This window comes from Coregonus lavaretus, assembly GCF_964263955.1.
Source record: "Coregonus lavaretus genome assembly, contig: HAP1_SCAFFOLD_57, whole genome shotgun sequence".
NCBI classification, from domain to species: Eukaryota; Metazoa; Chordata; class Actinopteri; order Salmoniformes; family Salmonidae; genus Coregonus; species Coregonus lavaretus.
In genome coordinates, this window is record NW_028160194.1 from 1088819 (window position 1) to 1111530 (window position 22712).

The 22712-nt window shown below is 42.2% G+C and overlaps 1 protein-coding gene and 1 long non-coding RNA gene across 2 annotated transcripts; both read left to right on the plus strand.

The window, feature by feature from the left end:
• Positions 1 to 2944: 2944 nt before the first annotated feature.
• LOC311122039 (uncharacterized protein) lies at positions 2945 to 3802 on the plus strand (the record flags this gene model as incomplete). The annotated part of the gene is made up of 4 exons (XM_084196457.1): positions 2945 to 3083; positions 3236 to 3332; positions 3418 to 3611; positions 3757 to 3802. The coding sequence occupies exons 2-4, from the start codon at positions 3237 to 3239 to the stop codon at positions 3800 to 3802; spliced, it is 336 nt and encodes a 111-aa protein (XP_084052583.1). The 5' UTR covers positions 2945 to 3083; position 3236.
• Positions 3803 to 5271: 1469 nt separating this feature from the next.
• Positions 5272 to 5748, plus strand: LOC311122046. Its single transcript, XR_014612376.1, has 3 exons — positions 5272 to 5393; positions 5495 to 5557; positions 5631 to 5748. It is a non-coding gene; the product is annotated as an uncharacterized lncRNA (long non-coding RNA).
• Positions 5749 to 22712: the final 16964 nt, after the last annotated feature.

The window sequence follows — 22712 nt, forward strand, 5'->3', positions numbered from 1 at the left end:
TTCTTGAAGTACTCGACATCCGTGTTACACCAGAGGATTTAACAGTCTGAAAATGATTAAACAATGATATGACAATGGCTCTACACATACAGTACAAAATGTAATTGGACTGCCTTACTTGTCCATTTAAAATGAATAACCAGTTAGACAACACATAGGTTTACCTTTTTTGAAGACATTTTCAATCTTTAGAACACTAAGTACAGAAACGGAAAGAACATTAATTTCTTCTACCCAAGACGTTATCCATAATATCCATCTTTAATCAGAACTTAACCCTCCCGTTGTCCTAGGGTCAAAATGACCCGCCACTGTGTTGAACCAACTTTATTTAATTTTTTATATTTTTTGGATTATTTGTGAGAAGGAGGCAGTGATACTTTCTTTAAAGGCTCACTGCCTCCTTCTCACAAATGATCCCAAAAATATAAAAATTAAATAAAGTTGGTTCAACACAGTGGCGGGTCATTTTGACCCTAGGACAATGGGAGGGTTAAATGAGGAAAGAGATGACTACAGCTTCTCAGGCTATCGTGACACTGCAAGGCATTTGGAGAATGTTGGTGTTATAGAACGGATAAATTGCACTTCTTATTATCTGGATTGTTTAAATTTAGTCAGCCCTGTAGTAAAAGTGTATCAAGCCGTAGCATGCATTATATATTTTTACGTGCTTATGCTAGTATTAGACCGATGTTGTTCTTCATCAGGACCTAAGAACACGATTACTCAACCCTGTAACACAGGCTGTGGTTACACGCGGCACTATCCAAGTAACGTAGCTAGGCTAAATTATCTATTAGCCAACTGGCTAATTAGCTAACTGGCAAGCTTCCTCGCTAGTTAGATAGCCTGACATCATCAAAATGTCTTTATCTGGGGAGCTGGGAGTACACTAAGTTACTTGGTTTAAATAGTACACGCCGGATAACTTACCTTTCGTATAAAAATCCAAGAGGTTGTAGTGTCGAGTAAAATGTTGCTAGTCATTGCTGTAACAAAGGAGTCCGCTCATACTGAACCTTGATCATAAGTTTATTCATATCACAAGCTTTCAGCATAAGTTTTACAGATGTCATGACCACCCGGAGAGCGACGTCCCAGATTGCAATGGCCGCTCTAACCTCTTCGTCGTTTTTACCCAGTATATATAATCTTCCCAAGATATGGGTGGCTCCCTCTACTGTCCAATCCCCTGTCTACAACACACAGACTTATCTGACCTTTCCGGGGTGTCACACTAAAACCATTCCCTCTGACACTAAAATAAACATCCTCTCCGGTTCCACTTAAAAACATTAACAACGTCATAATCTTAATACACTACAAGGTGAACTGTGTTCGGTCAGTCGGTGTCAATGGCGTCTTCGCTGTTCAGCTGTGTTGTTTCACTTTTACCAATTAGTACGGTAGGTGTTTCTTTCTGGCTCCAGCCTCAGTATTGTTAGTTGCCACACCCACTTCTATATTTGCAATGACGGATAATGGAGTCAAACGGAATATTCAGGATGAACCGTCGTCAGGCCACCACTACTGCTAGCTGCTTTATAAAAATTATTATAGGCTACATTCATAAATTAATATAATAACAAATATTATTTGTAGGTATCGTTCCCTCTTCCATAGGCCTATACTGAGGTCAAAATTACATTATTAATTTCCATACATTTATTAAATCGGTAGAATTATGGAAAAATATATTGCGGAGGGGAAGAGCTGGATCCACTTCCTTTACTCAAAGCACAAGTATGCTGGCCCCAATATCTTGGGATCTAAAGTACTTATTTAGAACCTAACAAATGTTCCTACACACTTAGAAAGACAACGTTACCAGTGTACCACCACTTGACTTAAAGACAACGTTCCAAAATGCATTGAAATAATTCTGATCGTAACGTTATATGAAGACAAAAACCATAGCTCTAAATGTAACGTTATGAAATGTTCCTAGGATATCTCCAAAATAACATGATATTCAGAACCTTTCATGGACTATCAAGGAATGTTTTTAAAGTTCCCATGATGTCCGTATAGCGACCAGATATTTATAACCTCTATAATACTTATTAGAAACGTTATGAATGTGCCTGTAATGTCCCAAACAGGCTATGACATGCAGTACCTCTGGAAGACTTAAGGGGAATGTTACAAATGTCTCAGTTACGTTCCTTGTTACCTGGGTTGTTGCGATTTTTGTGGGACTGGAGACCAATTTTACATTTACATTTTATGCCAGGAAAGTAAAATAACGTTATTACCTGGATTCCATGCTTTTAAAATGACTGCTATTCCTGAAAAGTATAGAACACTTTAGTTTCCGGTTCTTTTTGACTTTCTTTTTCGGTTGAACCGGTTCCAACCCTAGATCACAACACATGTAGAAAACTGCTGGACATTACATTCAGGCAGCTTCAAAATAGTAGCTAATTTTCCCCAAACATCGGACACCCCCTAACCTCGGACACTCTCTAGCGGTTGGAGGACTGAATCACATCGAGCTCAACATTTAAATGGACTGAAAAATAACGGTAAGTTTTGTGACTAACGACACCCTTTTAGCTAGCTGACCACCGATTTTCAGTGCAATTTATGTAAGTTAAGTTAGGTTTTGAGAGTTTTCAAAAAAGTTATATGTACACATTTTGTGGAACACGCTGCATATTGTAAAATTCGACTGCGCGACAAACCACACCTAATTTAATATACAACTTTTTACCTCTGAAATATAGCTAACGGATTTTCTAATGTTGCTATCTTAGTTGCTAAATGTTGATAGAACTGCTAAGTAAGCAAAAAGGAAAGAAATTGTAAGTGTTAGATAATACATATCACGAAAACAGCTGCATGTTGTCAAGCTTTACCGTATCAAAATTGGAGTCCTCTGACGGAGGCGTTTTGCACAATCTGCAAAAATGTATTTGGAAATTTGAACCATGAACTTTTCGACACCTATCACTGTTGGCTATATTTCATCTTACAACAGCTACATAGAGGCAGTATTTAGTTAAATGGTACAATGTATGCATCAATATTACACTAATTGGGACACTAATTTTCATTACAGATAACATCAAACAAAAAACGTGGGTACACTTTCAGTTATTGTGAAAACTTTCATCACCTTTCAATGCCTTAGCTTTGAAATGTAAATGTTTATACATATTCAGATTGAGTTATCTTTATAAAATGTGTATAGTATGCCAAGTTATTTAGCTACATGTATTTACCACTGCAGCATGGAGAAAGTCAAGAGGAAGCAATGGAGTGAGGTGGACATGTTCCATGCCATGGAGGACTGCGGGGCAGGGATGGCTATCCGCCAGGCTGCCAAGGTTAGGCATCTTTTGTTTTTAGGAGATTACCATGTGTATGTGAATTTTATCTGCTAGTAACAGTTTTCTTTTCTTATCTACCAAGGTGCATGGTGTACCTCGGCAGACCCTGGCGGACAGGCTGAGCGGCCGGGTGACCCATGGTTGTCGCAGTGGACCACCCACATTGCTTGCACCAGAGGATGAAAAGTCTCTGGTGCAGTACTGTATCTACTGCGCCAGCCATGGGTTCCCCTTCACCAGACAGAGGCTGATGAAATACGCAGACAAAATCCGCAGGTATTTGGTGTTCTATGTGTTTATGTATGTAGAATGCTGGACTGACTGTTATCAATGTGTGTGATGTAAATGTGGATGTGTATGGTGATGCCAAAACAAACATTTTCATCCTGGATGGACAATTATATATTCTATTCTATTGTAGGTTTCGGCACCCAGGGGAAACAATCCCACCACTGGGGAAGAGGTGATGGGAAATGTTCAGGAGGAGGCACAAGAACCTAAGCATGAGGAGGCCGGACACCCTGGACAGGGGGAGAGCTGAGTGTGCCACACGTCCGACGATGGACACCTTCTTCACTTCTTATGAGAAGCACTTGGAGGAGAGTGGGTTGAGGGAGAAACCCAGACAAATCTATAACTGCGATGAGTCTGGGTTTTGTAGCGACCAGAGCAGGCACAAAGTGCTGGCTCCCCGGGGCGCAAAACACGTGTACCAGCAGGCTCCGGGGACCAAGGAGCACATCACAGTGCTGGCCTGCTTCAATGCAACTGGGGAGGACATCCCCCCGTTTATCATCTACCCCAAGTGTTTCCCCGGTGGCCACTACACACTGGGAGGCCCCCCCCAAGCCTTGTATGGACGGTCAAGCAGTGGCTACATTGACGGGGACCTGTTCAGGAAGTGGTTTCAGCACTTCATTAAGTATGCAGTGAAAGAGCGCCCTCTCCTTCTCCTCTTTGATGGGCACAAGAGCCACATGGACCCGGAAGTGCTCGCGGTGGCACTAAGGGAAGGGGTTATACTTCTTTGTCTTCCACCACACTGCACCCATGTCCTGCAGCCGCTGGACGTGGCATACTTTGGCCCTTTAAAGGCTGAGTTCTCCAAGGTAGCTGGAGACCTTAGCCATTTTGACCACTCCTACATGGTAAACAAATCAGAATTTGCCAGAGTATTCCGCTACCCGTACCAGCGATGCAAGGACATGCGCTATGTGGTGGAAGGGTTTAAGAAGTGTGGCCTCTTCCCTTTTGACCCTTCAGCCATTGATGGGTCCCGTTTAATGCCGTCTCGGACCCTACCGGGTCCCAACACCGCCTCTACTGGAACCAGTAGCAATGTGCCATCCATCAGCACCTCCTCCCCAGCGACCACAGGAGGACCCTCAGCCCCTGCCCCAGTCCCAGCCGCTGCTCCAGTCCTATCCCTAGCTCTAGAAGAGCACCCCCTAATAGAGGGGGGGCTGATAGCGAAGGACCTGGGGCACATCCTTACTGTCCTGAAGTATCGGCTGGACCGATACAGAAGACTCCCTGTGGTCGCCACATGCCTCACTGGGGAGGAATACACGCGCCAGTGGCAGGAGAGGGGTGAGAAGGAGAGGGCCGAGGCAGAGGAGAAAGAGCGTCGGGCAGCCCTCAGAACACAGAGGGCACAGGAGAGGGCTGCCATGGATGAGACCATTGACGCCATCGCCTCTGCTGGACCCCCCGCTGGAACCACTCCTGACAGCTGCATCACCACTGCCAGAGCCTCCCAGTGTGCAACACCTGTAGGAGCCGCCGGAGTCCCCAGCTGCAGAAGAAGGCCACATGCCTACTCTCCCAGCCACACCATCGTCGGCCCCTCAACCCCACCATTACAAACACCAGCTCCTCCAAGCCATCGTCGGCGGTTTTGTCCACCACCACCACGATGCACACCACTCCCCATGTCTGTCACCACCAACACGGCCTCCTCTGGACCAACTGCCTCCTCCGTCTCCCCTGGTCACACCACCATAGCAGCCTCGTCTGATGTCCCTGCCCCCCGAAATTTGAATACCACCACCTCCACAGGTAAACACATGTTAAAATTACGAAAAAATGACTGTTTGTTATCTGTTTTATAAAACAGCAATGTAAAAAAAATATATATATATATCTTTATATATCTACAGTAAATAGCACCAGCCCTCAAGTCATCTCCGCCTCCTCCAAAACCTCTGCAGCTTCCTCCAGAGGTATTGATGTAAAAAAGTTGAAAAGGGTTTTCATGCAACATGCTCTCTAACACCACTTTTTCTCAAACTGCAGCACAGAAAAGGAAGAGAAAAGCTACACCGGTCACATCTGTCACACCACCCATGGCACCACTCTCAGGTACTTCATAATCTGTTTTTCTCGCTCTCTCAGTTGTATCAATTACTATTGTTGTTGAAGAACTTCTACATTTTACAAAACCATATTAATCTATTTGTATTATTATTTAATTTTTTATAAAAGAAGACAACACCTGCTGTGCTCGCTGCGGGGAGCGTGATCCGCCTGCAAGCTCCTCTCAGGAGTGTAGATCCGAGGTGCCATGGGTGTGCTGTGACTTTTGCCAGCACTGGTTCCACTGCAGGTGTGTGCAGTGGGATCCAGAGGTAGCGGTGGAGCTGGATTTTTATTGTGATTTTTGTGACAATATAGGGATGGAGGTCGAGATTTAATTGTTTGTTTTGTTTGTGTTCATATGAAATTATTTATTTGTTCAAAAAAATAAATGTCTAAAATATAATATATATATTTATTGAACCCATCTTGTGTATTTCTTCCTTTACTTTCCAAGTGCACCTCTGCAACACAAACTCCAACAGTGTTTTCATTGTTTTATGTTAATGCACATAACTGAAATTAAAGTGTATTTGATGTAAATTATTAATACTCATATTTCATTTGGTTACAACACTGAATATGTTGGTGAAGAACCATTTTTTATGAGTCCACAAGAGGGCGCACCGGGCTACGCAATGAAAAGTTGACAGGCAAGTCATTATTTTTTACCGGAAGACTAGCCAACTAGTCAACTATCTAGTAAACACTTCGGGTACGTGGTTGGTGTCTCTTTTTTCAACAAAATTAAACGGATATATCTTGTAATTGAACAAAATAGTAAGGTGGCCAATAACTGGGGGCCGTATGCCGATAATACGGGACGTATTTTTTTGCTAAACAGCTTATCAAAAGCTGACAACAGTAGTATTTCCAATGAAATGTCAAACTTGCTAATTGCTAACCCGTTAGCTAACATTTTTACGACACCAATAATCACAAAACATTGAAGGCTTGATCACAAGATAACACTGTTGAAGGTAATATATTTCTTAAACGCTGTTGAATATGCCGATAATACGGGATTCTACGCTAGTGCAACTGTCAACTTCTCTCTCTAATGCATCCGCACTATCTGCAGTGAAGTATGTTGATGTAAACGAACTCAGAAATCTATAATAAATTAATTATTTATTAAATTATCTTGATGAAATTATGTACATTCAATCACGCAGACAAACCCAAAGTCTCTAGTTAGCTATGTGACTTGTAAAATAGTTTTTATCACGTTCTTCACTCACTCGGTTTGACACAAAAATAACACATAGCTAGCTAAAACCTTTACCAAACTTGATAATACTATCGTATCTGAAGATTATGCCTTTGTTAAATGTTTTTCATGACGAAATGGAATGTTGGTTATGTTAGTATCAAAAGGCAATGTTTAGTATAATGTAACATATAATAGACAGGAAGTGTATTGTAAACTGGCCAGAAGAGGGAGCCCATCTTGTTGCATTGGTTATAAATAGGGGTACACGAAGAAGATAGGACAGAGCAGACATTAGAATTGGAGGACACTGCTCTCCGGACCACGCGTGTCTGTAAACTCGTGCTGAAGCTTGTGGTCTGAATAAACCTTATGATCAATGTTCAGTATGAGCAGACTCCTTTTGTTGACAGCAATAATGACCACCATTCATCATATACGACAATACCTTGACGTATTTGTGACCTAGCATGTTATGAAATGTTCTTTCTAAATTAGAAAGTTGAAACGTGCTATTACATAACTGTAGTAATACATTTGAAACGGACACAACAGCTATTGTCTTTACAGCACAGTTTTAGCTATTTTTTCTTTATCTGAAGAATGGTGCCCGCCTGACCACTGAGGTATAAGAGGTAGAGACTGTCTCCAAGATGGCCGACCGTTGTTTTCAACGTAATCTACTCACGTTCGCATCAGGCCAGGGTTCTGGTTGGGAAGTAGCCATCCTATGTACCTAGAGGAGACTGGCGGTAGGGTACTAGGGGGTAACTCGCCCCCCCTAAGAACAATGTCTAAATGCTGACATAAAAAAGCAACATTTGGGGGGGGGGATTATGTGGATGAAGGTCATGCTTAGGCTAATAAACTATAAAGGGAAATAAATTGCTACAGTTTACACTTTTTGAGTTATTTAATTAAATGTTTTTTTTTTTAGAAAAGGGACGTTTTTTAAAGTCGTGGGGTAAGTGCCCCCCATCAGAATTGTCAATTTAAATGAATGTAGCCTATTTATTAATTACTACATTTAGCTAACATTATATAGTTAATCCAGAGATCCTTACCTTTGCCTCGATTTGTCTGAGTGTTGGAGTGTGCCCCTGGCTATCCATTAATAAAAAATAAAATAAAAAATGGTGTCATCTGGTTTACTTAATATAAGGAATTTGAAATGATTCATACGTTTACTTTTACTTTTGATAGTGAAGTATATTTAAAACCAAATACTTATAGACATTTACTCAAGTAGTATTTTACTGGGTGACTTTCAGTTTTACTTGAGTCATTTTCTATTAAGGTATCTTTACTTTTACTCAAGTATGACAATTGGTTGCTTTTTCTACCACTGACAATGCAACAGATGTCTCAAGTTTTGAGGGAGCATGCAACTGGCATGATGACTGCAGGAATGTCCACCAGAGCTGTTGACAGATAATTTAATGGTAATTTCTATACCATAAGCCGCCTCCAACTTTGTTTTAGAGAATTTGGCAGTATGCCCAACCACCCTCACAACTGCAGACCATGTGTATGGGGGTGTTCTCCCGAGTGGCGCAGTGGTCTAAGGCACTGCATTGCAGTGCTAGCTGTGCCACTAGAGATCCTGGTTCGAATCAAGGCTCTGTCATAGCCGGCCGTGACTGGGAGACCCATGGGGCGGCGCACAAGTCGTCCAGGGTAGGGGAGGGAATGGCCGCCAGGGTTGTGGGTTTGATTCCCACGGGGGGCCAGTATGAAAAAATTTATATATAATGTATGCACTAACTGTAAGTTGCTCTGGATAAGAGTGTCTGCTAAATGACTTAAATGTAAAAATGTGTGTGGGTGAGTGGTTTGCTGATGTCAATGTCATGAACAGAGTACCCCGTGTCAGGGTTATGGTATGGGCAGGCATAAGCTACGGAGAAGGAACAAAATTGCATTTTATCAATGGCAAATGTAATGCACAGAGATACCATGACAAGGTCCTGCCGACGTCATGTTTCAGCATGATAATGCATGGCCCAATGTCGCAAGGATCTGTCCACAATTCCTGGAGGCTGAAAATGTCCCAGTTCTTCCATGTCCTGCATTCTCACCAGACATGTCACCCATTGAGCATGTTTGGGAGGGCTGGATCGACGTGTACCACAGCTTGTTCCAATTCCCGCCAATATACAGCAACTTCGCACAGCCCCTGAAGAGGAATGGGACAACATTCCACAGGCCACAATCAACAGATTGATCAACTCTATGCAAAGTAGAAGTGTCCCAGAGGAGGAGGAGGCAGCGGCAGATACCCCGTTCTCATGTAATGGGGTAGGGCCCAGTGATGCCAACTTAGCTATTTTGTTGCTAGATTTAGCAACTTTTCAGACTACCCTGGCAACTTTCTTTTCAAACAGCACCTAGCAACAAATTGAGCTACTTTTAAAAACTTATTTGGAACTTTTAGCAACTTTTGAAAAGTGACTCAAACACTAAAATGCACACATTTTCCCTCTAAATGACACTAAAACGATTTTCTCTGTCACACACTCAGTCACAACACACGTACCTGGTAGTCAGGTAGCATGTTAACTAACTACCAATACACTGATTGAAACTATAATTGTTCATAATGTGTAGGTTTACTAGTTAATAAGAAAATAAATCAAATATAATTGTTCAATAATGTGTAATGTGTAATTGTTCAATAATTCAATGTGTTATGTTTAAAAATAAAAATATCTGATCATATAAAATGTGTTGTGTTTATATTACTTTTACAAATACAAATATGTGATAATAAACAAACAAATCTAAACTTACAAATGTCAAATCATATTTGTCGCTGAGATGGCCAGTCAATTTGAAAACGTTATTTTGAATTTCACGTAATGATGCAGTTTTACGTTATTACGTAATGACTTCATCACGCGCACCATTCTTCACAATACATCTGTTGTCAAGAAGATAACCTTTGTGTCCGTTTCTATTTATTACTAGAGGTATGTAATAGCACGTTTAAACTTTCTAATGTCGAAAGAACATGTCATACCATGCTAGGTAACACATCCGTTAATGTATTATCACGTTTGGTAAAGATTTGATGTGTTATTTTTGTGTCAAACCGAGTGAGTGAGAAAGAACGTGATAAAAACTATTTTACAAGTCACATAGCTAGAGATTTTGCGTTTGTCTGAGTGAATGTACATAATTGTATCATGTTAGTTTAATAAATAATCAATTTATTTGAGATTTCTGAGTTCGTTTTCCATATTATTGGTTTAGTGTAAAATTCCCAAGCTGGTAAAATGGCGGCTACTCTCGGTCAGCGTCAACGGACTTCAGTGAGGACAGTGCTGGTGCATCAGATAGAGACAATTTCACGGTCGCACTACTGTTTTGAAGATGAATGTAATGATTATCAGTTTTCTACATGTGTACTAATATTCAGACACATTCTGTTGTTTCTGTCTTTATCAATAAATGTTGCTATGGTGTGAACAGGAAATACAATTGGTTTTTGATTGAAGTAATACAGTGAAGGCAAGGTTATAACATTTACATTTTAGTCATTTAGCAGACGCTCTTATCCAGAGCGACTTACAGTTAGTGAGTGCATACATTATTTTTGAATTTTTTTTATACTGGCCCCCGTGGGAATCGAACCCACAACCCTGGCGTTGCAAACGCCATGCTCTACCAACTGAGCTACATCCATGCCGGCCATTCCCTCCCCTACCCTGGACGACACTGGGCCAATTGTGCGCCGCCCCATGGGTCTCCCGGTCACGGCCGGCTACGACAGAGCCTGGATTCAGGAAAATAGCACACAGTGTTGTCTAAAACAAACTGTAACCTTGTACTAAATGGTTTTTGAGTCATTTATGCATTTATCTACTATAGGTTAGGTATTAGCTCAAAAGTATTGTGGTGCTCCTGCACCTTAATATAAACAGTACCGGCACCCAAAATGAGTATTGGCACTGAATTAGATAATTGAACAAGAAAAATTTGAAAATATTTGTAGAGAATAAAGAAAGTGCCAGAACTGTCGACACTAACTTTTGTGTCTGTGCTCTCTATATTACTACTGGCCGATTCAGATAAGTCTGAGGCCGGTAACATCAACAGTGAGGACAAACCCAACCTGCCTCCCTCCTTCCACACTGAGTCCAAACCTACAGTCACTGGGTCCTGATTGTGACAGTGGAGCCCAGTTTGCATCGCAATATCCAGAGATGGCATCAGTGAAGCTGGAAGACTGCAGTCAAACACTGGAGCTGAATGTCAACATTAAAGATGAAGAAGAGGAGGAGAAGATTGGGAAATCTGTTTCTCAGGGTAAGAGGAGGTTCTATCTAATTCAGTTTGTTGGACATGATTTGGAAAGGCACACACCTGTCTATATACAGTGCATTCGGAAAGTATTCAGACCCCTTGACTTTTTTGAGATTTTGTTATGTTAGAGCCTTATTGTAAAATAGATTAAATTGTTTTTTTCCCTCATCAATCTACTCACAATACCCCATAATGATAAAGCCAAAACTGGGTTTTGTTCAATTGTTGCAAAAACAACATCTGAACGATCACATTTACAAAATGTCTTTCTACTCTGCGAGTGTCTAAACCAGGGCTCTTCAATTCCGGTCCTGGAGGGCCGAAACACCTCTGTTTTTCATCCTCTCCTTCTAATCAGGGGCTAATTCAGACCTTGGACACCAGGTGAGTGCAATTAACTACCAAATAGAAATAAAAAACAGAAGTGTTTTGACCCTCCAGGACCGGAATTGAAGAACCCTGGTCTAAACCATGATCACTTTGATCTCATTCATCCAATTTAGTGTCCTCTGAAGTAGAGGGAAAATCAAGACCTGACTAGTTCAGTTCTCAGGAGATTCAGAGTTGTAAAGTGTGTTGTAGTAGGAAGCAAATGTTTGGTTCATTTCTACAGGATCCATTGATAATTGTCCTTGTAAATTATGAATTGCATTAAAGGCTGAATTTTACTTCTTAATGTGCCAGGCCAGCGATTTACCAGGTTTTTCACCTTGATCATAGGACTGTTTCAGCCTAGTTAAGCTGTTTGCAGCCTTTGAGGTGGGAAGTTCTTCATACTGAGCTTTAAGACCAAATCATTCCTTGTTTACTTCGACAGAGTTATCCAAAAAAGCTTCTCTCCAATTCTCTGATTTTGCTGTCCATCGCTCTCATTTTCTGATTTATTTGATTTTAAACTGGTAAAACGTATAATTTGCCCCCAAATATGTGCTTTGAAAGCCTCCCATCTGGTACTCGCTGACGTTTGGTCAGTGTTCAATGTCAAATAAACATCTATATGCACTCCAACGTAATGTAAGAAGTCTGAGTCCTGTAACCATCTGAGATGCAAACGCCACCTAGAGGATCCTTTTACTAGTTTTGTATCCCTATAGAATAATGACACAGGGGAATGGTCATTCAAAACAATAGTATCATATCCACTTCCTGCTACATTGGGAAGCAATAAGCAAGAAACTAAAAAGTAGTCTACATGAGAATATGATTTAAATGTTGACGAGTAACATGAATTCTCCCTTTTACTCGGGTTCTGAGTCCTCCAAGGTTCACATAGATTTAAGTCCTGAATTAAATGCTGTAATTTCTTTCTACTCTGCGAGTGGGACGTGTCTAAACCAGAGGAGCGATCTAGATGAGGATCAAGAGTGCAATTAAAGTCCCCTGCCATTAGGAATGGAGGCTATCAATAGAAATACATTCTCAAAGAATTTGGGATTATCATCATTAGGACCATAAACATTAACCAGATTAATATGCTCATTCAAAAGAGTTCCCTGAATCAAAATGTATCTACCAGCTGTATCAGTTATAATAGTATCCACTTGAAACGGAACAGATGAGTGAATTAAAACCATAACACCATGAGAATGAGAGGAGAAACAGGATGCTATTACTTGCCCTTGCCATCTCCTGCATACTTTAAGTAGCTCATCCTTCAACAAGTGAGTTTCTTGTAGGAACACAATAGATGAATGAAGTTGTTTAAGCCTAGTAATAACCTGTTTTAAGCTTGGATAGTTTACAAACTCCACAGACATTCCACAAAATAAATTTAAGTTTAGCATTTGAAGTCATTTAACCAAAGATGTAAACATGGAATAAGCTATAGCATAAAGGCATATCTAAAATATGTTTAGTAACCACAAGGACCGCAGGAATATTCTGTAGTGAGGAAAATATGTAAAGATCTGTTGGAAGAAACAAACATAAATCTATCCTAACACAGGGTATTTTGCTAGTAGCCTATATAGTAGCCTAAATATCACAACAAAAGGCCTCTCTAGCAAGATGATATGTGAAATATCACGTAGTATTTGTTTGAAAAGTAGCAAAGAATAGCTCCACCTAAAACAGTAACGCTAGTTAGTGAAGCCTGAGACTAACGTTAACGTTACAGTATGGACCGTCCAAAATAGTGGTAGATGATCCACAACACAGGGTCTGTTGCTAGTAGCTACCAAGTAACAATATGGCCCATACGTATAGCGTTAATGTAGTATACCATGATACGTTTATAAACCAGAAAAAGTATCAAAGATCAGAAATGAACAGCCTATGTGAGAAAAATATATATCATTGAATATGTGCTACGTTACCCAAAGGCCCTTTGCATGTGATGTTAGGCTTGCACCTGAGTGTCAAACATTTTAGTCCAAGGATATCGAAAGGCCTCCATCATTCTTAAATGGAAAAAGTGTGGAACCACCAATCATTTTTCTAGAGCTGGCAGCCCAGACAAACTAAGCAATCGGGGGAAAAGGGCCTTGGTCAGGGAGGTCATCAAGAAGCCAGTGGTCACTCTGACAGAGCTCCAGAGTTCTGTGGCGATAGGAGAATCTTCCAGAAGGACAACCATCTCCGCAGAACTCCACCAATCAGGCCTTTATGGTAGAGTGGCTAGACGGAAGCCACTCCTCATGAAAAGGCACATGACTGCCCGCTGGGAGTTTGCCAAAAGACACCTAAAGGACTCTCAGACCATGAGAAACAAGATTCTCTGGTGTGATGAAGCCAAGATTGAACTCTTTGGCCTGAATGCCAAGCGTCACGTCTGGAGGAATACAGGCACCATCCCAACGGTGAAGCATGGTGGTGGCAGCATCATGCTGTGGGGATGTTTTTCAGTGGCAGGGACTGGGAGACTAGTCAGGATCGAGGGAAAGATGAACGGAGCAAAGTACAGAGAGAACTGAAAATAGCTGTGCGGCGACACTACCCATCTTACCTGACAAGCTTGAGAGGATCTGCAGAGAAACTCCCCAAATACAGGTATGCCAAGCTTGTAGCGTTATACCCAAGAAGACTTGAGGCTGTAATCACTGCCAAAGGAGCTTCAACAAAGTACTGAGTAAAGTCTGAATACAGTTTTTTTATTATTATTATTTTTGCAAAATTGGTGTCATAAAACGTAGCGGTCAATCAGGGAAATGGTTCCAATCATTTTTCCTTTTTATTCATTTTAGAAACACTTAAAATAATGGCTGTGTTTCGTGTAGGCTTACCCTGGCGTGACTTTTAGCAACATATTCGGCTCTATTTCCTCTCAGATTATAAAACTCTAATTATCATCAAAGTAGACATCATGCAAAACAACAACACTGCAAGCTCCTGCACGTCATCTCTAGCTGACACCTTTGATAACAGGTATTGTGTCAATTTAAAACTACTTAACTGTGGTGGCAGGTGCAGTGATGAATGCAGAGAAGGAGCTGAGTGTAGAGGGAAGGAGTGTGGTGAGGGAGGTTATCGTCTAGTGTATAAAGAGGGATACGTCCTCCAGTAGCTCAGAGATGGAACCTGGCGAGAGTGAGGATGAATTACCTGCGGTGAGGAACTCCGAGTTTGGGCCTCGTTCCGAGGATGATAAGGATGATTCTGGCCCCGTGGGAGTGAGATTTGTAGAGAGAATGGATACATATGTGGTGTCAGGTTAGGTGGAGAAGAGGTTGGGGACTGTTGAGTTGGTGAAGGTAACTGAGTGGACTCGTGATTATTTATTGTTTCTCCTCTGTCCAGAGGGAGCGGACGCTCCGGATTACGTGATTAGAGACAGGAATTGTGACTTGAATTGCTCTCCGGAACAGGGTGGCATTGAAAGGAGTGATAATGGGGTTAGGTTTAAGTGTTGAGGATGTGTGTTGAAATGGAAGATTCCAGGTGTCTGTGACACCCTCCGTTTAGTGAGACGTAGATCCGGTGTAGAGCGTGGGGTAACAGAGAATACATTATCTGTCATGCTGGATTTTGATGCATAGTCTCTGCAAGATAAGATCAAGGTAGGAAGTGTCAGTTATCCCGTGAGCGATTTTGTTCCGTAAATACTACAGTGTTTTAGGTGTGAAGTTTATGGGCCTGTTGCAGCAGTGTGTAGGCGTGAGATGCCTAGATGTGACAAGTGTGCAGGAGGTCATGAGATGAAGAAATGTGTGGTATCGGTGGAGAAAGTTCTGTGTGTTAGTTGTGGGGGTGCTAACGGGCTGGAGATCTGAGGTGTCAGGTGAGAGAAAGGCAGATTGTGGTCCTCTATAGATCAACTGTAGCTCAATTGGTAGAGCATGGCACTTGTAACGGGTAGTGGGTTCGATCCCCGGGACCACCCATACGTAAAAATTTATGCGCACATGACTGTAAATTGCTTTGAATAAAAGCGTCTGCTAAATGGCATATTATTATTATTATTATTATTATTAGATTGAGGTTGCCAGGGTTACAGTAGTACAGAAAGTGTTGTAGCAGAAGCAGTGAAGAGAGTGGTAGAGGAAGATGGGTACAGGGTGAGGGATCTTGAGAGGATTCCTGTGAGTAGGCAGAGACCAAGAGAGAGTGATGGGAAGAATATGTGCTTCAGTAAGGTGGGCTTTTTAGCATTTAAAGCAATGGTTTTCAATTGTACTGGAGAAATTGATCAAAAAGTCCCAGAAAATAGAGGCTGTGGTGGCAGCGGCAGAGAAGTACTTGGGATTGCGAGGATTTACTGCAGAACAGCTGCAGGGGGTGTTGACTGGTAGTGGTCTGGCGTAGGACTAGATAGGGTTAAATAGTGGAATGGGGTGGTGGATTTTTGTAGTGGAAAATCGCCACGAAGGGACTCAAAGTCAAACTTAAATGAATCATTATTTTTTTAACTTGCTGGAGAGGTTCCAACAAACTTAAAAGCACCATAGTACATGTCGGGCGGGAGCTCTGCCGGGGCAGTCCCGTTAGTTGTCCTGTATACTGCTTACACAGACAAGTTATATTTGCATGATTTTAGCTTTATTAATAATTAATTAATCGTTAACATTTGGTTCCTGCATGTGACCGACCAATACCTCACAAGGCTTCTTCTCTCCAAGCTGAGACCTTGAAACTGAGATATCCCTTTTGGATCCCAGAACAATGTTCTGGGCGCACTGCCAATTGGTCTGAGGAGGTCAGTCATCTGCACGAACCAAGAACATTTACCCTCACATTTTTTAGAGCAGGCTAATACTGCAGTTTTGTATTAATTACCGTATCAATGAATTTAATGTATATAGGCTGTGAATGGCCTCACACACCAGTACAGTAGGTGGCGGTGTATGCACCTAAAAGTTGAATGCGCTCCACCAACCAAATCCCGAAGAAGAAGGATGCAAATGCACGTCGCTTGACCCGTATGGAGAATGTGAAAAAGGAGCAAAGTTCATCTTTATTATTGATGTTTGATGAAGAGTATCTACCACCCTATGTAAAGCTGGGATATATAATATACCCCATAAGAGAGTTTGTGTAAAACCTGATGCAATGCAAGAAATTTAAAAAGTTTGGCCACATGTCAAGTGTTTGCAGACGGAAGGAATATGTTATTGAAGAGCATGTGAATGTAAAATGTTGTAACTGTGGTGGGGGTCATATTCCTGAATTCCCAGAGTGCCCTGTTAGGGTGAAAGAGGTTGAGGTGTCAAGGATCAGGGCTGTACAGCAAATCTCCTATGTGGAGGCGGTGAAGAGAGTTATAGGGGCAAGAGGCCACAGTTCTGAAGAAGATATGGCGGTAGATGCACTGCAACCAGTTGCAAATGTTCTACGTCAATCAAGTGATCTGGATACACTTATTTTGAAGGTGGATTTTTTTTTGTATTTACAGCCACAGTTATTAATTGTACTGCACAAGAAGTCCAAGAAGCTGGACATCATTATATCTGCAGCTGAGATGTTTTTGGGCCTCCAAGACTTCACGGCAGAAGCCCTGCAAGGACTACTGTTGCCAGAAAATGTTCCGCTACAGACAACTAACACAATTGCATTTTATCGATGGCAGTTTGAATGCACAGAGATGCCATGACAAGATCCTGAGGCCCATTGTCCTGCCATTCATCCACCTCCATCACCTCGTGTTTCAGCATGATAATGCACAGCCCCATTTTGCAAGGATCTGCACACAATTGAACATGCTGAAAATGTCCCAATTCTTCCATGGCCTGTATACTCACGAGACATGTCACCCTTTGAGCATGTTTGGGATGGTTTGGATCGACGTCTACCACAGCTTCTTCCAGTTCCCACCAATATCCAGGAATTTCGCACAGCCATTGAAGAGGAGTGGGACAACATTCCATAATCAACAGCCTGATTAACTTTATGCAAAGGAGAAGTGTCCCGGAGGAGGCAGCGGCAGCTACCCACTTCTCCAGTGCTTCATTTGTAAATTGGGCGGTGCCGGAACCAAAAGTGAGCCCGAGAGGGGGGTGACCTGGGGGGCTCTGAGGTACCAGAACGGATAAAAACAAACAACCTTTATAACAAAGCATACGGGCATAGAGCAGTGGTGTGGAGCCGCTTGCAGAAGTTACACACATGGAGTACATTTTTTGTAGCCTAGAGTCCGGGAAAAATTTGTTCTTTTTATAAATGGATTTCATGCAATTCTACATCATTTTAGATGCCCTCACAAATGTCCAAAATGACAGGCTACTTTGACACTGAGATCAATAAAAACTACCTTGTCTTGAATCCATCAATTGCCGAGGCCCCTAAGTTTGCAGAGAAACACATTGTACAATATGAGGAGGAAGATATAGTCCTAAAAAAGCTTTCCAGTTTCACTGGCTCACCCAATGATGTGCAGCTCACTCACCGGCCAGAAGCTGATCTCTCTCTCTTGCTTTACTTTTTTAAACAATGCTGTTCGCTCAATAGGCCTATTTGAAATTTGATAACTTGGTAACATAGAGACATTAGTATTTTATTTTCAGCCGGATCCATTTGCTTTACAACCTGTGTTTTCCAGCGATTGTATTAGAAAAATTTGCTAAAGGCCTGTTTTGGCTGCATGCTGTTAACTGACAGATTTGCCACACGTTAGGCATGCCTTGTGATTTGGCTACACACAATCCACAGCTAGGCTATTTTTTTTAATTAGCTATGGATCCTCTGTGGCGAAATTCTAGTCTTACTCCTGGTGTAGTATTGGGAATGATTTAATTTATTTCTGAACAGACAGCTATTATTCTATTAGGAGATAAATGATGAAGTGCAATGCTGGAGAGAAGAGAGTTGCTGGCTTATGTCTATAACAGCACAGAGAGGGAGAGAGATCATAGAAAGTGAATGTCATTGTATTTCTGTGAGAGATACAGGCGTGCTTCTCTTTCTCACCACAGCAATGGCCAAACCTTGGTCTAGGCTACAATGTTGCGCAAAACATAAACCTGGGACGACCCAACATTAACCAATTCAATTAACCTTTTTGTCCGTTTCTATTTATTACTGTAGGTATGTGTTATGACGACTTTCTTTGGCATCAAGTAATTCAGTATGCAAGAGAATAGTTAAACACTTAAAAGGAGAGTTGGTTCAAAGTATTTAATATTACAGTACCAGATTCACATGACAAGCGGTACGGGCGTAGCCTATTGTCATCTGAATGACTTACATAGAAAACCTCTTAGTTTATATAATGCTTTTCAGAGCTAATACCATCCAACAGTTGCCAACCATTATTGAGTGTCACTCCTCACCTCATATAGGATCACCCTATATGGCATCGTGTGGCACCCTAGTCAGGATATTCCATCACGTACTCCTTCTAAGATTAGCACCAGTGGCCCCCCAGCTATCTTGGCCCGCATACCTTCTGGCACCCAACAGTGACAGAAATAAATACATGGAATATATGTCATCCTCCAAATCCTTATGCAGCTCTCAATATTCCAAACATTAACAGCTTCTTTCTTCCTATAGGCAGAAACCTATCGACTGTTGTACTCACGCTGCTAAAATCCTCGACCATTGCTATTCAAACTTCCAGGATGGTTATAAGGCCCTCCCCCGCCCTCCTTTTGGCAAATCTGACCACGACTCCATTTTGCTCCTCCCTTCCTATAGGTAGAAACTCAAACAGGAAGTACCCGTGCTAAGGACTATTCAATGCTGGTCTGACCAATCGGAATCCACGCTTCAAGATTGTTTTGATCACGCGGACTGGGATATGCTCCGGGTAGCTTCCGAAAATAATTTAGATGTATACACTGTAACGGTGACTGAGTTTATCAGGAAGTGTATAGGTAATGTTGTGCCCACTGTGACTATTAAAACCTACCCTAACCTGAAACTGTGGATAGATGGCAGCATGCACGCAAATCTGAAAGCGCGAACCACCGCATTCAACCATGGCAAGGTGACTGGGAATATGGCAGAATACAAACAGTGTAGCTACTCACTCCGCAAGGCAATTAAACTGGCAAAACATCAGTATAGAGACAAAGTGGAGTCGCAATTCAACGGCTCAGACACGAGAAGTATGTGGCAGGGTCTACAGACAATCACGGACTACAAAAGGAAAACCAACCACGTCGCCGACACCGACGTCTCGCTTCCAGACAAGCTAAACACCTTCTTCGCCCGCTTTGAGGATAACACAGTGCCACTGATGAGGCCCACTACCAAGGACTGTGGCCTCTCCTTCTCCATGGCCGACGTGATTAAGCATGTTAACCCCCACAAGGCTGCCGGCCCAGACGGCATCCCTAGCCGCGTCCTCAGAGCATGCGCAGACCAGCTGGCTGGTTAGTTTATGGACATATTCAAACTCTCCCTTTCCCAGTCTGCTGTTCCCACATGCTTCAAGATGGCCACCATTGTTCCTGTAACCAAGAAAGCAAAGGTAACTGAACAAAATGACTATCGCCCTGTAGCACTCACCTCTGTCATCATGAAGTGCTTTGAGAGACTAGTCAAGGATCATATCACCTCTACCTCTCACCCTAGACCCACTTCAATTTGCTTACTGCCCCAATAGATCCACAGATGATGCAATCGCCATCACACTGCACACTGCCCTATCTCATCTAGACAAGAGGAATACTTATATAAGAATGCTGTTCATTGACTATAGCTCAGCATTCAACACCATAGTACCCTCCAAGCTCATCATTAAGCTTGAGACCCTGGGTCTGAACCCCGCCCTGTGCAACTGGTTCCTGGACTTCCTGATGGGCCGCCCCCAGGTGGTGAAGGTAGGAAACAACATCTCCACTTCGCTGATCCTCAACACTGGGGCCCCACAAGGGTGCATGCTCAGCCGCCTCCTGTACTCCCTGTTCACTCATGACTGCGTGGCCAAGCACGCCTCCGACTCAATCATCAAGTTTGCAGACGACACAACAGTAGTAGGCTTGATTACCAACAATAACGAGACCGCCTACAGGGAGGAGGTGAGGGCTCTGGGAGTGTGGTGCCAGGAAAATAACCTCTCACTCAACATCAACAAAACAAAGGAGATGATGGTGGACTTCAGGAAACAGCAGTGTGCACCCCCCTATCCACATCGACGGGACCGCAGTGGAGAAGGTGGAAAGCTGTCAAGTTCCTTGGCGTACACATCACCAACAAACTGAAATGGTCCACCCACGCAGACAGTGTGGCGAAGAAGGCGCAACAGAGCCTCTTCAACCTCAGTAGGCTGAAGAAATTCGCCCTAGCACCTAAAACCCTCACAAACTTTTACAGATGCACAATTGAGAGCATCCTGTCGGGCTGTATCTCCGCCTGGTATGGCAACTGCACCGCCCACAACCGCAGGGCTCTCCAGAGGGTGGTGGGTGTGCCGAACGCATTACCGGGGGCAAACTACCCGCCCTCGAAGACAAATACAACACCCAATGTCACAGGAAGGCAAAAAAGATAATCAAGGACATCAACCACCCGAGCCACTGCCTGTTCACCCCTCTATCATCCAGAAGGCGAGGTTAGTACAGGCGCATCAAAGCTGGGACTGAGAGAATGAAAAACAGCTTCTATCTCAAGGCCATCAGACTGTTAAATAGCCATCACTAGCACATTAGAGGCTGCTGCTGCCTATTGAAGTCATTGGCCACTTTAATAAATGGAAGACTAGTCACTTTAATAATGTTTACATATCTTGCACTACTCATCTCATATGTATATACTGCATTCTATTGTATAATATTCTACTGTATCTTAGTCCATGCTGCTTTGTCATTGCTTGTCAATATATGTATATATTCTTAAATCCCATTCCTTACTAGTTTTGTGTGTATTGGGTATATGTTGTGAAATTGTTAGATATTACTTGTTAGATATTACTGCACTGTCAGCTAGAAGCACACGCATTTCGCTACACCCACTATAACATCTGCTAAACGCGTGTATGTGACAAATACAATTTGATTTGACTTCATAGAAGACAAAATATCAGTATGTAATAGCACGTTTTAACTTTCTAATATCGAAAGAACATGTCATACCATGCTAGGTAACAAATCCGTTAAGGCAGGGGTGTCAAACTCATTTTAGCTCAGGGGCCACATGGAGGAAAATCTATTCCCAAGTGGGCCGGACCGGAAAAATCATGGTATATATAACTTAAAAACAACAACTTCAGATTGTTTTCTTTGTTTTAATACGATCAACATACAACATAAAGCTGGAGCCTGAGGACAGTGTGTCCAAAATAGTACAAGCACAACATCACTATTAATCATAAAACACGTCAAGTTTATTTGAACATTCTAAAGAAAAAGAACACACAAACACACAATGCCTCAGTGATTAACATAACTGTTTCACAGATCACAGAACTATATCAGGGTGTCATTTCTCAGGCAGAAATTTAGATAAAAATAATGAAATCCTGTTCCCCAAACAAGTGCAAGAACCACAGAGTCAAGAATAGGTTAAATATACAAATAAAATAAAATCAATTAAAAACAATAGCACATCAACATAAAAACATATAAACATAAATCTGAAAGCGTTGCTCAAACTCCCGTAACAGTCCCGTTATTTTATCTTTGAACCGCTTCATGTCTGCCACATGTTGGGTCGCGCACACATTTTTCAGACAGGGGAAGTGAGCTTCATCACCACCGGCAAGTTGCGTCTCCCACAATGACAGCTTCAACTTGAAAGAACGTATGCTGTCATAATACTGCGTGACAACTTTGTTGCGCCCTTGCAGCTGTTTGTTCAAGTTATTCAGGTGCTCTGTAACATCCACCATAAATGCAAGGTCCGGCATCCATTCTGCGGAATGAAATTCTAACACTGGTTTGCCCTTTTCTTCCATGAACTGTTCAATTTCTTCTCGTAAATCAAAGAAACGCCTCAGCACAGCACCTCGGCTTAACCATCTTACCTCAGTGTGGTATGGCAGGCCATAGATGTGGTCTTTCTCTCTGAGCAGGCTGTCAAACTGACGGTGATTCAGGCTTCTGGATCGGATGAAATTAACAGTTTGGATGACCACCTTCATGACGTTATCCATCTTTAATGACTTGCAACACAAAGCCTCCTGGTGCAAAATA